Source organism: Tiliqua scincoides, chromosome 3 (genome assembly GCF_035046505.1).
Source record: "Tiliqua scincoides isolate rTilSci1 chromosome 3, rTilSci1.hap2, whole genome shotgun sequence".
NCBI lineage: Eukaryota > Metazoa > Chordata > Lepidosauria > Squamata > Scincidae > Tiliqua > Tiliqua scincoides.
Window position 1 is genome coordinate 81,821,289 of NC_089823.1, and position 16,628 is coordinate 81,837,916.

The 16,628-nt window shown below is 42.3% G+C and overlaps 1 protein-coding gene across 2 annotated transcripts in view; it reads left to right on the forward strand.

Moving 5' to 3' along the window:
• The window catches only part of MID1 (midline 1), a 262,002-nt gene that overhangs the window by 232,538 nt on the left and 12,836 nt on the right, over positions 1-16,628 (forward strand). For both annotated transcript variants that reach the window (XM_066619555.1, XM_066619554.1), the window contains exons 4-7: positions 2,140-2,247; positions 9,178-9,326; positions 14,057-14,184; positions 15,101-15,244. In XM_066619555.1, the coding sequence (XP_066475652.1) occupies positions 2,140-2,247; positions 9,178-9,326; positions 14,057-14,184; positions 15,101-15,244 (529 nt within the window). The remainder of the gene's footprint in view (positions 1-2,139; positions 2,248-9,177; positions 9,327-14,056; positions 14,185-15,100; positions 15,245-16,628) is intronic.

The following is a 16,628-nucleotide window of genomic DNA, read 5'->3' on the forward strand; positions in this document are numbered from 1 at the left end:
GGTGTGTGTGTGTGATGGACCATATATGCAGTCTTTCGTTTACTGAACTGTCGTTATGTGGTGCATACCTGTACTTAGGTTCAGATTAGAACTTGTTAAGGAAAAGAGAAGATTAGGAAGCAAAACAAAGTCTACAGTGTACTCAGACAATGGAACAAGAACTGTTGTTCTTTTGGCACCCTCCATCTCCTTCCTCATACTCCAAAAACTCTTAGACTATGCTCAATAGACTATGCTCGCACAGCATTCATTAACCGCATTCAGTAAAGGTTTAACAAGATTCACTCTGCAGTGCATCAGTGCCATCCTGATTAAGCAGTTGGCTATTACAGTGAAGCAGTCTTGAAGCTAATGGTTTGCAAGAAGCATATGTTCACTATAAATAGCTCATGCAATATTATATCATAACTTGGACTGTCAGGTGTGAAGAAAACATTTAATTTGCATATGTGTCTAATGAGCCAGTCCTCTCTCCTACCATCCTACATGATGCAGCCTCACAGAAAGAGCATACGCTATCCCATAGTGGTGGTGTACATGACCAGACAGACTGGGAGAGCTAAATAAAAAGGTTTTTGCTTACCCACCAGTAGGTAGGTAGTGAATGGGTGTCCTTGGACCTACACCAGCTGTTTAGCTGACATAAATCCAAGGAGACTCAAGACATAGCAAGGTGTATGCAGCACCCAGGCTCTGGTAGTTGATGGGAGAGACTTCTTGAATCTAAAAGATTGTTCAGGAATCTAAAGGATTGTTCAGTCCACAGGAATCTAAAAGATTGTTCAGATGGACTGGAACTAAATTTATTATGTAACAGGACTTGAGCTTGCAGCAAAATGCTATCAGGATTGGGCACCCAAATCTGCAAATCTCTGGAGGAGACACACAGATGCCGTGCAACTCTGCAACCTTCCTCCCCCCCTTATGATCCTTAGGGCGCAATCCCAACCCCTTATGTCAGTGCTTTCCAGCACTGGCATAGCGGTGCCAATGGGACATGTGCTGCATCCTGCAGTTGGGTGTCACTCACGGAGGCCTCCTCAAAGTAAGGAAACATTTGTTCCCTTACCTCAGAGCTGTATTGCCCTTAAGTCAGTGTTGGAAAGCACTGACATAGGGGGTTAGGATTGTGCCCTTAATTGACTTGACCTTATCTAAGAGTTCAGCATGACCTCCCCTTTGCAGAGCAAGGTCCTTCCCAGCTCCCAAAAGTGCCAGCTAGAAACCAAATGGGGTTAAGTTAGATTGCACATGTGTTGAGAAAAAGAGGACATTTATAACACTACAGCTTTTGTGACTCCCCAAGAAAACTTATGGTAGCAAATCACAAGTTTTGCTGTAAGCCCTCTATTGGATTGGGCCATAAGTAACAAAGCATAAACTGCTACCTTCCCAGCCCTAAGGTACATGGATTCAACTTGAGATTCATCAATCAGTGTCTGAATTGTGATATTTCCTATCAGCCATCTAAAATATTAAGAAATCCCTGAGTGTCTCATATATTTCATAAGTACAGGAGGGCCCTCCATATCCACAGATCCTGGATCCGTAGATTCACTTATCCGCAGTCTGGGTCTGCAGGCTCCCCTGCATGTACCCCCTCTGGAGGTGAGGGTCTTCTAAGCCCAGCAGAGGCCACGCACATCAGTCTGCGGCCTCTGCTGGGCTCAGATGGACTGTTAGAGGCAAAAATATGTAACTTCCTGAGACGTGTGTGGCCTCTGCTGGGCTCAGAAGACCCCCTGGAGGCGAGGGGAATAGAGCTCCACTTTGCTCTGGAGGGTGGGGATTGTTTGCTCATATTCACAGTTTCACTTAACCACAGGGGGTTCTGGAACCGAACCCCCACAGATACGGGAGTGCACCTGTATACTCACACACAGTTTAAACTACATATTACCAGTTAGTAAGTGAGCTTTTCTGCTGTCACTTGGAGATGTTTACAACTACTCAATGGAAATGTGTCAACTATCCGAATGCTGACAAACAAAGCTGATTCTTTTGTTCAGGTGGAACACTTTGCATTGTTTCATTACAGGAATGTACAAATTATTTTCATGAAAACTGAAAGTTCAAAACATGACACTGTTGAATGAAAACTGAGCAAACGTTTCTAATCTAGTCTGATATGTTGTTTAGGTGAACGCGTCCCGACAAGAAACCAAGCTGATGGAAGAATGTGACCTGCTTATTGAAATAATCCAACAACGCCGTCAAATAATTGGAACCAAAATTAAAGAAGGGAAGGTAAGAATTTTACCTTGGAGACTCTCAAATAGTGTAGAATTCTTACTAAATGGTTTCTGCTCTATAAATACTTCTTGCTTTAATCTACAAACTGCACACAAGTCCTTGAATACTCCTTGAGAGCTGCTGCAGTTAGGAGAAGGGAGTACTGCATGGTGTCACAACTCATTTAGTAAACATTCAGTTGTCATTAAAATCGGCTGAATGTCTATAGTGTTGATTATATTTTATACTATTTTTATTTATTTTTCTTGTTCTGCAGTGTTATTTTTTTTAAGAATGCACAGGTGATATCTTCCAACAAAAATTTAGTGTTTTAAGATATCAAAATAGCTAATACAGACATATTCTAAGAAAAGTGTTTTTGTGTAAATAAGATCTGAAAGAAATCGTTCAGGGCAAAAATTTTTGGTATCATAGGAATTGCTAACTAACTTGTGTTATAGGAAACTGTATGAATATTTTATTCTGCAGATACTTCAATTATTTATTAAAGATATTTATACAACTTAGCTCTCCTCACATGAGCAGTTAAAAAAAAATGAAGTGGAAGGAAGCTGTGGGCAGTGATGATAAATTTCAGAAGCAAAGATGCAATGTAATATTTTAATACTATAATAGAATGAGCTCAGGTAAAATGCCGTTCCTTGATAATTGTAACACAGCTATTTCTGATGTCAGCCTATTGCGTGAGGTAAATCTCAGATATTCATTCAAGCTTTAAATTGGTTACCTAGCTGGCTGTGAAATCCGTCTGACCATGACTCTTGTTACTTTTTAGTGCAAGCCCTTCAATCTTTAACTGCTAAAGTAGCTTGAAGAAGTCAAACATAAACTCTCCCTGTGTGGGAAAGCTTTGACAAGGAATAAAGTCAAGGGCAGGTTAAATGGTTCACTTAGCTGTCAAGATATTCCAATTAACTTAAAATAAAAAGGCCTGTAGGCATAAGCTGACTTAAATATGTTTGAAGACCACAATTCCCCCATCTTGCTGTTTGACAGGCTTCAAACCTTCTTTATGTGATTAACAAAATCCAGCTCCCTCCAAGATCTTGTATGACAACCTTCTGAATAATCTCCTTGGTTACATGTTTGCAGTGGGAACTCTTATTATTTCACTAAAGTTTATGGCAATGTTTCCATTCAGTCCGAAAGGCCTGCTCTCAGCTTTAAAGGAAATGGGAGACTCTATCCTTTATTGACAGAGTAGATTTTCTTCAATGCTTATGTATTTGCCAAATAACGAATGCTATGAAAAAATGGTTTTAACAAGTTGGAGACCCTCCTTTTCCAAACAAGCCTTGTGCTTAGGTTTTTCCCTCTGGCAACAAGAGAAGCCCATTAATTTTGCAAAGGTGGAACGTTTAATTTACTCAGCAAATTAAGGGGCATTGTCATTGGTTGCATGAGCAATTTGACAACATAGTAGAGCAAAAAATATGCCATACTGCAGAGCTGAGGTTCACCTAGGGGTGACAAACCTTCAACTTTAGGTCTCCTGAACTTTTTACAATTGTGTAGAGCAAAGCTGCTCAAACCATGGCCCGGGGGCCACATATGGCATCTGTGCAGACTGATCCACCCAGTGAGTGGACCTTTCAGTTCTGCTGGGAGCTGCATGAAGTCCCACTCAATCAGGGGTCAAGGATGCTCTGGGCAGTTGCATCTGCCTGGCATCCTATCACATGACCTTCTGGAACACTGGACAGATGAACACAACTGCCCAGAGTGTCCCTGTCATCTGAACAAGGGGGACTTTGCATGGTACCCAGGCAGAACACTTGGATGAGGTTTGGACTGTGCACAGCGGTCGTGAGTTTGAGCACCACTGTTGTAGAGGAGGGAAATTTAGCAGGTGTAACTTGTCATCTGTGAGGTGACGCAGCTGAAACCTGCTGAAATTCCCTCCTTTACACAGTTGTTAAAGGTCCAGGAGCCTTTTAGTTTAAATGTTGGCCATCCCTGTCTTAGCCTAACTATGACCTCAGACTTTGCTCTGGTAATGTTCTGAGTAGGGAAAATTAAACTGTCATCCAGACAGGCCCTGTCCTCGGAGAACATCCCCAACAGTGATGTGATCTCCCAATCTGAAAAAAGCCAATTCTGCAATAAGCCATTTTCCTTATCGTACTACCTAAAATACAGTTTTAAGAAACAAACAGACATATGTAGCATGGAGAATGAATTTGGGACAAGCACATATTCAATATAAAGGTAATAACCTATTATCATATGTCGTGTGCTCACTGACACGTTTCCCAAAATATGAGTGAGAAAATCTACTAACGTCATTAATAACCCTTTTAAACTCCTTTTTTTATTTCATTAAGTGCTATTACGCACCATTGGGATGCTAGAATTTGGGTGGAGCGGAGAAGTCAAATGAATATTGATTCTTTGACATACACATCCATTGCCTGTATTTGTTTTACCAGACTTCTGTGTGACAATCCAATGCCACTCATACATTATTTTAAAAAAGATATCTAAATGTTTAATACTGTACATTAGGACTGAAGTGATTCATGTACAGCAAAAGCTACACATTAAGTTAAATATGGTACTGGCCTAGATGTGCTTCAGTATTCTTGGGTAAATAGCAGCCAAATTGGCCCCACTGTGGGTGAGCACTCCAGTGGGGAGGTAAGAAGGATTGAATACTGTGTCCAGCACTGGCGCACCCTCTACAGCTACTTTTTGACAAACAGAAGAAAAACATCCATTGGCGCCAATTATCTTTTTTTTTCTTTCTTTCTCAAATGGCAGGGACTCCCCATGGCTACTGTAGATCTGGGCCATGGCAGGTTATTGAGTTAAAGCCCCTGCTATTCTTCCCACAATGCTTTCAATCCAAGGGGAGCTACTCCTTAACAGAGAAAATGAAAGCATGACAAAAGCCAGTGGTGCATCTACCATCCCACATAATCTGGCCCTGAGTTAAACCCTCCACTAAAAACGAAGCAGAATAAATGTGTTTTTCTTTGCTGTAGACCAGGGGTCTCCAAACTTTTCAGCTAGAGGGCTGCATCAAATATCAGACATGGTGTCGAGGGCCAGAAAAAAAATAAATTTTAAGCATAAAATGTAAGTAATTACATTAGAGATGGAACTTAGATGAATGAATAAATAAATATATGGGCTACTGAGCACGACTCAGGCTGCAACCTGATCGTCACTTTCCTGGGAGTAAGCCCCATTGGCTACTATCGGGCTTACTTCTGAGTAGACATGCATAGGGTTGGGCACGAAGGTGGTTGTTGCCTGTCTGCGTGCTGATTGCCCAACCAGAGAAGCTCCTGCTGATTGCCCAACCAGAGAAGCCCGGAGGAGCCAGGAGGTGGGAGTTTCAGAGTGAGTGAGAAGAAGGAGCCAGAGGCGGGCAAGCAGGTACACAGCGAGCGAGTCTGCTGAATCCCCAAACTAAGGACTGGCTAGCTGAAAAGGGTTCCTGAAAGTTCCTTTTCTTTGCCAGTTTGCCTGCAACTCCCCAAAGCGACCCTCCCTGCATTTTGGGGCTTTTAGAGGAAAGGCGCTGGGCCACAATCCTATCCACACTTACCTGGGAGTAAGCCCCATTGACTATAATGGGACTTTCTTCTGAGCAGGCATGCATAGAAGTGGGCTCTGGGGGTGCTACCTATCCACACTTACCTGGGAGTAAGCCCCATTGACTATAACGGGGCTTACTTCTGAGCAGGCATGCATAGGATTGGGCTTTTGGTTACACTCTTTTTTCTCAAATACACAAGCAGGCAATTGGCACTTCTCTCTCCTCTTCTCCCCCACCCCACCCCCTTCCCCAGGCATATTTCCCCCCAATCTCATGATCACAGTTAGCAACTCTCTTACTGTCCCTCCCCTCACTTGTCCGCACCTTTCAAAGATACCGAATCACTGCCTCACATTCTCTCTCTCCCTTTCTCCCACCCCCAGTTTAATCCTGCACTTGTTTCAATCATATCTCCTCACTGCCCCTCACCCACATTCTCCACTATGTGATCAACCTGCCCTGTCCTTGCCAACACTTTCTGACACTTTGATAAGAATTTGAACATAGGATTTTTCCTCCTTTTCAGAAACCACATATACTTCCCTCTCCATGCTTCTTGTCAATTTTTTTTTGTCATGTAATGATTTAATTGTATTAATTTTATTAATTCAAGATTAACTGTAATGTAGTAATTTAATGCAAGTAAAAAACTGGTAGTGTGCCTTGACAATTTTAGTGCCTTGTCAGTGTGCCGTGAGCTGAAAAAGGTTGAAAATGGCTGATGTAAAACAACAGTAAGGAGCATTGGAGTTAGAGCATTAGAATAAAGCATCAGCAGCAGTACTCATTAAGTTCAGATCTTCATTTTTTACTACATATATATTTATTATTATTAACAGTAGCACAGAATAACAGTGTAATAACAGACCCAACTCCCTGCCTCTCAGCAGATTATGAATGTTTAGTGGCTTCTATTATTAAGAACATAAGAAGAGCCCCAAGATCTGGATCAGGCCAAAGGTCCATCTAGTCCAGCTTCCTGTATCTCACAGTGGCCCACCAAATGCTTCAGGGAGCACACAAGACAACAGCATAACCTGCGTCCTGGTACCGTTTCTGGCAATCAGAGGCAACCTACCTCTAAAACCAAGAGCTTGCACATACCTACTATGACTTGTAACCCATAATGAACTTTTCCTCTAGAAATTTGTCCTATCCCCTCTTAAAGGCATCTAGGCAAGTTGCCATCCTGTGGCAAAGAGTTCCACAGACCAATTGCATGCTGGTTAAAGAAATATTAGCAGGGAGGGGATGGCTGCAAGACTCCACTGCTCATTTTCTCAAACAAGAAAATAATTTTTTTTTAAAAGGCCCACGCACAGGAGTGGGCTCTAAGACTGCGATCCCAGCCACACTTTCCTGGGAGTAAGCCTCATTTACTATAATGGGGCTTACTTCTGAGTAGACATGCACAGGAGTGGGCTCTAAGGCTGCAATCCCAGCCACACTTTCTGGAGTAAGCCTCATCGACTATAATGGGGCTTAGTTCTGGGTAGACAGAGGAGTGGGCTCTGAAACACTCAGCTTCTGCGTGCACTTAACCTCCTGCTGCTCATTGCCAGCAAGCCTGTCCGCCTGCCCCTCCACCAGCATGTGTAGGAAAAAGGGAAGGAAGAGACTTGTCTCCGCCTGCACTGCTCATCCCCCAGCTGTGCCTCAGCTTTGGAGGAAGAGCCTCTCTCTGGCGCTGAATGGGGGGCTGCTCACAGGAAAGGCAGTCTGCAAAGGCTCTGTTGTTTTTCCTCCAGAGACCTTTGCGGACCACCTAGGAAGGTCTCGCAGTAGTTGAGGAGGCGAAGCTGCAGAATGAGGGTGGCGATGGACCGACAGGACAGGAGGGCAGTGGCTGAGGGGGGTGGGTGGGCAGGGAACTGGGGGGGTGGAGGAAAGCCAACCCACCCACCCCACACACTGAGGCTCTGTAAAAAGCCTCAAAGGAGCTGCCAATGCAACAATGTTTTTTTAAAGTGATGTGCAGGGGATGGAATCGCAGCTTCAGTGCCCCTTTCCAGGCTGCCTGGCCTCAGTGCCTGGGGCTTTTGCCCCATCTGCCCCCTCCCAGGTCCGCCAGTGTCTCAGAACCAGCACACCACAGGAAGCACCATGAGCCTGTTCCGAGGGCTAAGGAGGCCTCCCTGACCCTCAGAAAGCCTTCTAAGGCTTTCAGAGGGCACAAAAAGTTACTTCCAGTTTTTTCTTTTTGAAAACCAGAAAGCGATGTTTTAAGGCCCTCAGAACACCCTCCAGACGTGACCAGAGCACAGCTCCAGTCATATTCAGACAAGTGGGCCAGAAGCTCTTGGGACCAGAGGCTGGCCGCGGGCCAGATAAAGGCTCACCGCAGGCTGCATCTGGCCCCCAGGCCAGGGTTTGGAGACCCCTGCTCTAAACTTTGGTATCCTAAATTCCCTGCTTGTGGACCTGAGTTCAGCTCAGAATTGTCTGCTTATTTATTGCTTAATAAATACAACCCTCCAAGTTTTTGTTATCTTTTCTAGAAAAATACCTTACTTACTGCCAATCTGCTTAATTATTAATTTCCTGCTTTTATAAAATATGTAATCTAGGTTTAATATGTTTTTGAGGCACAGTGTTATTAGCCTTCCTTCCTTTTCCTTTCCCATTTGTTAAACATAGTGGTGTTGATGTTAATGACGTTCCAGTGTGGTGGGGGCTTCCTGTCGACTGAGGCTTCTGCAGGCCAAATCTTTTATTAAGTGAGGTAGAAAAGCCTCTTTTCTAGATGTTTAAGCTTCAGATAGTTTCTATTACAGTTCAGTGAGATTTCATATGTGACCTTTTTTCTGCCGTAAAAATGTGTGCAGTGTACATATTTGTCAATACACAGTCACACAGTTGTTGTAGTAACTCTATTTAGCAGAATTCATTTTGACAGAAAGCTGAAGAAATTGAAGTCACTGAGGGTGAACTTTTATTTTCTTGTCAGTCAACACTGCCTTTAAAGCAGCTTACAAAGTGTGCTACATTTGGCTGTAAATTCCTGAGCTTGTTTACAGAAAAAGTGACCTCAGTACACAACTGTCTAAAAGGAGTCGGGTAATATACTGAGGTCACTTTTTCTGTAAACAAGCTCAGGAATTTACAGCCAAATGTAGCACACCTTTTAAGCTGTTTTGAAGACACTGTTTGGGGCACTCTTCCTGTTATCCAAGGAGCAGCTGACTGAAAGTGAAGTTTTCCTGCCATAGGAATATCTACCAGCTGTATTTTGGTTCTCCCCTGTATGGAGAATTGACTTGACTTGGAACAAGCATTGACTTGAAACAATATAGAAACATTTTCACATTTGCACAATGGTCATGAAGAATGCAGATTCCTAACTTCAGGGACCTGAATGTTTTCTTATGTTTTTCCTCCAGGTGGTGAGACTAAGAAAACTGGCCCAACAGATAGCTAATTGCAAACAGTGCATAGAGCGTTCCACCTCTCTGATCTCACAAGCCGAACAGTCTTTGAAGGAGAATGACCACGCACGCTTCCTGCAGTCTGCTAAAAATATTACAGAAAGGTAAGGCCATAAGAACATATGGAGATATATATGCTGTATCAGGACTAGGGGCCATGGGGTTCAACATTCTGTTTTCAGTAGTGATGTTCACAAGGAGGGTATGAAAACCACAAGGTCCCCTGTGTTAATGGCATCCATGGTGCATCAGTTGGCAGGTAGACTTCTCTACTCGTGGGCTGTCATATCTTGAGAATAGGATTAGGCTGTAAGTTTGTTGAGAACGTTTAGTTTCCTATAGCTCTTTGGTTTGGTTTTTTTTTCCTTTGAAATTATGTTTATTGAATTTATGTTTTAAAATATTTAGGAACACATTTTGCAAGGCAGAAAAGAGAACAGCAGAGCCCTAGAAAGTGTCTCAGGGCACAATCCTAACCAGGTCTACTCAGAAGTAAATCCTATTTTGTTCAGTGGGGCTTACTCTTGGGAAAGCATGGTTAGGATTGCAGCCTCACTCAGTATTTACTTTAACAGCCTCACATAGTTAGCATAAGTCACCAAGTCACAATCTGTGTGTGTGTAAGGGCAAACCATAATACATCCCCAGAAACTTAACTATCCATGTGCTGAATAGGGACTGGTTATGAAATACAAAACCATAATTGTAAGGTCTGTTCAGGAAGAATAGTGGGCCCTCTCCAGAATGCTTACAGTCAAGCTGTGCTCACATGGAAGAGCTGTTTATGTGAACCATGGCTTCTTCGTGATTGGTGCATACATGCCTATTGAGACTTTCAAGACACTGGATGTTTGGACAGTGCTCCAAGCATCATAGAAATCCCAATAGCCATGTACACAACAACTTCATGAAGACACTCTTTCAGTTGTTCTCAAACCTTTTAGCACCCGGACCCACTTTTTAGAATGTCAATATGTTGGAACGCACCAGAAGTGATGTAATTAATCTTGAAGTGATGTCATGGCCAGATATGGTGTCATCAATTTAGTCTTCAGCGAAAGGCCCCATTACTCCATGTGCTCATGCTATTATTTTGCATAGCTTGGAATTCAAACATTCCAGCTTGGAAGGCAAAGCGGATTTGGATCCTTCTCTGACCACACAACCCTTCCCAGCATTCCATCTTCTCACGTATTCAGTGCAAAGAACCATCCCTCTGCCCCACTGGGAGCCCACCCTACCCAGCAGCTATGCGCCACATATTTCCAGTAGTGGCTGAGCTAGGTGATACATGACCCACCTGAAATTGGTTTGCGACCCACCTAGTGGGTCCTGGCCCACCATTTGAGAAATGCTGCACTATTTCATACAATGGCTCGCCTGCATGAGTATGGGCTAGCACATTTCCAAAATGATCGAGTGGAGACCAACAATATATCTGCATCATCTTGAAAATAAGGCTTTTACATCATTTTGAGTGGTAGCCAGACTCTGACATTTAACTGAATCAAAGACATGATCAATTCTTTAAAATTAAGATTATATCAAGTTTTCTATATAACAAAACCACACTGGGCAGGAGGTCTGGTCTAGAGGGTAGAGCTTCCATTTGCCTGAAGATAACATCCGCAGGTCGCCAGTTCGAGGCCACCGGCACCGTGCGACCTTGAAGCAGCTGACAAGCTGAGCTGAGTTATTCCATCTGCTCTGAGCGTGGGAGGATGGAGGCCAGAATGTGCAGCCAGATCAGAAAGAAACATCTGAAAGTTGTGGTTTCTTGAAAGATAGAACCTTCTTTGAAATTGTAAAAATCCCTACGGGGAATTAATTTGCCTGCCTATGTAAACCGCCTTGAATAAAGTCCGAGGAGAAATCTGAGGACCAAGAAAGGCGGTATAGAAATACCTGTATTATTATTATTATTTTGTAGTCCTTCCTCTTGTAGTTTCAGACTTCAAGAGTTTTCTGAGGCAGGTGTTCAGTGAAATCTTTTGCTTTAAGAAACTGCAGCATTCAAAACATTTTCATGTAACATGTATCATGGTAGATGAGTGCAATTGATTTAAAGTGTGTAGCTATTTCCAAACTAGGAAGCTTAGCTTATTCCCTATAGTGCAGCAGGAAGCTTATTCTCTATGCTTCAATGAATTTGAATTCTCTCCTGAATTTTCTGGAAACATAAGAATCCACTTATTGTTGTAGTATATGCTGTCATGTCTTTCAGATCTCAGGCTGAACATTTCATTGCTTTGTACACTCACATTTAAGGTTGCTATTTGGCCCCCAAATAAATAAAGCCTATGAAACAAAACAGGAAAGCATTTCGGTTTCAGAAGTCCAATGGCTTCATCTTCACACAGCAGATTACAGAGTTAGAATGGTGTGATTCCTGTCAGCTGGGGAGGTACTCTATGCTTCAGTGCAAATCCAGATTTAGAAATGAATATGTGAAGCAACACCTGGAACAGAGCAAATTGGCTTAAGGGAAAATTGCAGATAACATCTGTTTAGCAGTTTAATACTTTTCTGCATGAAGTAAAGGAAACTTCATTGAACTGTACCAAAAAATAAAAATTCACGGCTATGCTATTCAAGTCTTTAACTCAGCTCTTTAATGTGTGAGCAAAATCCTGGGCTAAATTACAACAAAATGAACAAGCACAACAGGGCGACCAGATTGTTAACTGGAGCTGCTCAGTGGGATCACACCTCCTCAACTCTTCACAAATTGAATTGAGCCTGGAAACAAGTTTGTAATCAATGCAAAGTGCTGGTTATAACTGTTAAAGCCCTAAACGATTAGGGACCTGGATAACTGAAGGACCACCTGTTCCTATAGGTGCCGGATCTGCTCTGGGTGTCCATCATGCTGGGTGCAGGACTGGCAGATCCACCAAGCAGCTGCTTGGAGCAGTGGACTAGAATAATAATAATAATAATAATAATAATAATAATAATACAGGTATTTATATACCGCCTTTCTTGGTCTTTCTTCAAGACTTTATTCAAGGTGGTTTACATAGGCAGGCTTTATTTAAATCCCTTATTAAATAGGGGTTTTTACAATTTGAAAGAAGGTTCTTTCTTTCAAGAACCACTACAATCAGGTGTTTCATTCCGATCTGGCTTCACATTCTGGCCTCCATCCTCCCACGCTCAGAGCAGATGGAATCGCTCGGCTTCAGCTTGTCAGCTGCTTCAAGGTCGCACGGTGCCGTGGCCTCGAACTGGCGACCTTGTGGATGTTATCTTCAGGCAGAGGGAGGCTCTATCTTCTAGACCAGACCTCCTGCCCAGTAGAAGAGGTAGAGAACTGGTGAAGGTTATCAGTTTCAATTTCAAAACCCTTTATTAAGCACTGGTGAAGCCTAATAAAGGTTTTTGAAATTGAAAGTGAAGGTTATCCCACAGACCACATTTTTCTGCCACTTCCCCTGACCCATCATCGGTCGCTTCACCCTGTGCTCCAATCATCTTCCCTCTCATCAAGAAGAGCAAACAATTGCTGCAGGAGAGCTGGGAAAAGAAGAAACAGAAGCCACCACTTTGATCCAAGACTGATTGCTCCCCTTCCAGGAGAGTGAACAAAACAGAATCATTTTACCTTCACCAGCTCCTTCTTGCCTGCAAGACTATTTCTTCAAAACAGTGAGAAAGAGGACTTCTCTTCCACTGCCAGGTTGCTGCATCCCTTGTTTTGAAGCAGTGGCCAGGCTGGCAAAGAAGAGGAGGTGGGGTGGAGACAAGGCAATGGGGGTTGGGACGTACATGCACTGATGCATGCATACAAAAGGAAAAAAGGAGAGGTGGAGTGTTTGGGTGCTGCTTCAAACACTAGTTTGTCTTGGACTGGACATGTCTGGATACCCATGAATGTTCACCGTCCCTCAGAAAGGCAGGGGTGTCCAGATATGTCCAGTTTATTAGGAATAAGACCTTCTCTTGTGGAATGCAAGTTTGTGGAATGGAGATTTGGTTGGACAGGAGGTTCCTACCTACACTTCTTCAGGAAATCAGTTGAAATCTAGCTTATTTATTTGGCTGTTGGAGGGGGAAGATGGCTTTGGTGATTGTGGTGGGGATATAGTTTTTGGCAAGAAAAGATATAGGCAAGAAAAGTAGGGTAGAAATGTTTTGTTTAATAAAATGTTTATTAATATAAACAAAATAATCCTGTATAGTTCATTAATATCCATATATAAATCATCCAACACAGGTCATTAATATCACTGTATAAATTATGTAATACATTCCATTCTAAATAAATTCCACAAGAAAACCTTGTATGGGTAGAGATTATCTGAAAAAGTATTCCACTATTGAGTCAGGAATACCCAACTCTCTACAAATGTGCCTGAATCTCTTCCTGACACAGCCTTTTATTAATATGTCAATTTTGTCATAAGTGCTTTAGACCAGATTTTCACAAGCCAGTTTTATCGCTGAGAGTGGCTTTGGTGACATCCATTTCTGTCATTTGCATCCTGGTAGCAGTTATTAAACCAGCCTTGCAGTTAATCTCATGAAAGTGACTAACCTTCAAACATTGAGAGGTAGTGACTGATCAAAGTCAGCAAGATGAATGGGCATCTGAACTTGGGTCTTCCAGGTCCTAGTGTACCACATTTTTCCCTACTTAGAGCCTTGCCCTACAGATAGGATCTCATCATTGCATATGAATGGTTGGGAACGTGACTATTTTCAGCATGTAGGACAGAAACACTGCAAATATTTCAGTGAAATCATTTATTGCTAAGTCACATATCCTTGGTCGTCAAATTAATTTGGAAACCTTAGTCTGGATTCAAATTAAGGGCTGTTTCTTTTATTACAGAGTCGCCATGGCAACAGCATCTTCTCAGGTTCTAATTCCTGAAATAAATCTCAATGACACTTTTGACACTTTTGCGCTGGATTTTACCAGAGAGAAGAAACTACTGGAATGCCTTGATTATCTTACAGGTGCAGTATCAATTATAAATTCTAGAAAATCTGTTGTCCATCTATGTTAGACAACCTTGCCTGTACTTATGCTCGCCTGCAAGGATTGCTCCTCTATGTGCTTGAAAAATTCACATTATGATTGTGTGGAAACATTTTATAGGAAAGTTACCAGTGATCAGGGTTGATATATCAAGTGGCACCCCTCTTGCTCTGCCCCTTACCTTGTATTGTTCCTTGCCTTCTGAGGCCTCCTTCCATCTCTCCCTCCCAGTGCCTCAGCAGAAGCAATGATGCTGAAAGGGTGGTACTGTGAGAGCTCAATTATCACAGGGGCTGGATAAAGAAATTCCGGGGTCCACATACAGCCTGCATGCCTTACTCTATATAGAATATTGAATAGCAACATTAGCGTTAATTGGGGTTCATTTTGTTTTACGTGTCATTTACTAAAATTTTATGAAGAGTCGGGTTTTCTGTTCACTATTGTTTCTCTTCTTTGTGATCAGGACTCCATGGTACTTTCTCCTCGCCCCCCCCCCCCCCCCACGCGTAACAGTAACACATGCTATGCCTGTGTTGGGACAGCTGAGTCTGGGATTCCAGACTGGGAATGTTCTCAGACATCATGTATGCTATATTTTGGTAATTAGGTGCCATTTCAGTTATGACCTCGCAGAAAGATATAAAAGGTGATATTTTACCCACCAAATAAACCCAGATTCCAGATTGCTAGATATTTGCATTTCATTGAATTGAAGAAGTAACACATTTCAATGTATATGCTTTTTGTATATGCACATTGACATTTTCATGTAAATAACTCCTAACACGTGGGACTGAGACTGCAGAGAGCAGGTGAGTGTAGCAAATTGAGGGGTGATATGCTAGATAAATATGTGACAAATATATTAACAGCTGATTTTATTTCTCACAGCTCCAAATCCTCCAGCAATTAGAGAAGAGCTCTGTACAGCTTCATATGACACAATCACAGTTCACTGGACTTCAGATGATGAATTCAGTGTGGTCTCCTATGAGTTACAGTATACCATCTTCACGGGACAAGCTAACGTAGTTAGTAAGTACAAAATATGTTAGATCCAATCATGTAACTTTTGATTTTTAGTCAGCTGTGTCCCAGCAAATCCAGTCTAGTCAAACAAAGGAGGGGGAAATCCTACATTTTTATGGCCTACATTCTACATTTAGAATCTATGGTACAATCTGGAATCTTTAGAACACTGCTGCTGCTCCTGAACTGCTTTCAGTCTAGTCCTGCAAACTGCCTCTGTTGCTTCCCATTTTCCCTTCCAAAGGCACCTAGAAACTTGGGACAATGGGAAGGTCTCCTTTTGAATTCATATTTTCTTCTCCCAGTACTGTATTTCCAAATTTAATCATCACAATAATACCAGTTCAAAGGAATCCCGTGGTTTACTGCTGAATGGGATTAGTGTTGCTGTTTTTTCTTGAGTGGTTTAAAAATTAACAAACTGCATAACTGAAGTGGTTACACAAATCTAAACGCCTGCAAGCAGAAGTATCTGGAATGTTTCCTGAGTCTTCCAAGTGGAGCTTCGTTGTCATCAACGCTATCTAAATATTTAATAGGATGGAGTAGAAATGATATGTAAATCTGCCTTAGACACCTGACTCTTATAGCAAGCCCCAGTGCAAAGAAGCTTTAGAGCGCTGCAAAGAAATTGGAGCAAGACAGATAAAGTGAAGAAGGTGCAGCATGGCTGGAGGTTCCTTTGATTAATCACTAACAAACAGGCAGGGCTAAGTGATAATAAATCGTGCTTGGTTCTCTCTAACCCATTTTCATGCATGGCATTATGCTGACAGAAGGCATACTGTGGGGCTGAGACATTGCGTCAGCTGCAAAGCTGAAGGAAGGCTTAAGAACAAAGCCTTGATATTGTCAAGAAAAGACAACAAAAAACCAGTGGAGGCTGCTATTTCAATCTTCATGAAATGAACCTGGCTTGTGAGCCCAGCATCAAACCATCTCAACTGAGTGGCCAGTAGGGAGGCAAATAATAATTGTGTGATCTGGTTTGGATAATCTGATCGCTTTGCATTTTACATAATATACTATTTCACCATCCATTGCTTTTTGCTTCTGGAAATAGAAGTGTTAATATTAACTGTTAACTTAATATTAATAGATTAACTAAGTGTAGACATCAGTAGACAATAGAGTAGACATCAGTGAATTATGCATCACTATAATTTCAAAACAAAACTCCAAGCGCTATCTTGGAGCCCAAAGGTGCATTTATGCAAGCAGTCCCCAATGGATAGGGTGGGCATTGCCTATGTTCCTTCCCAGTGCTGTTCTGAAAAACTGTTTGAACAATGCAGTGCAGAGGGCTAGAGCCGGAAGGGGATTGGCGTGTCCTCTTGTGCATCCCTGCATGCAGATATTTACATCCAGTTGTTTTTACAGTCATTGAATG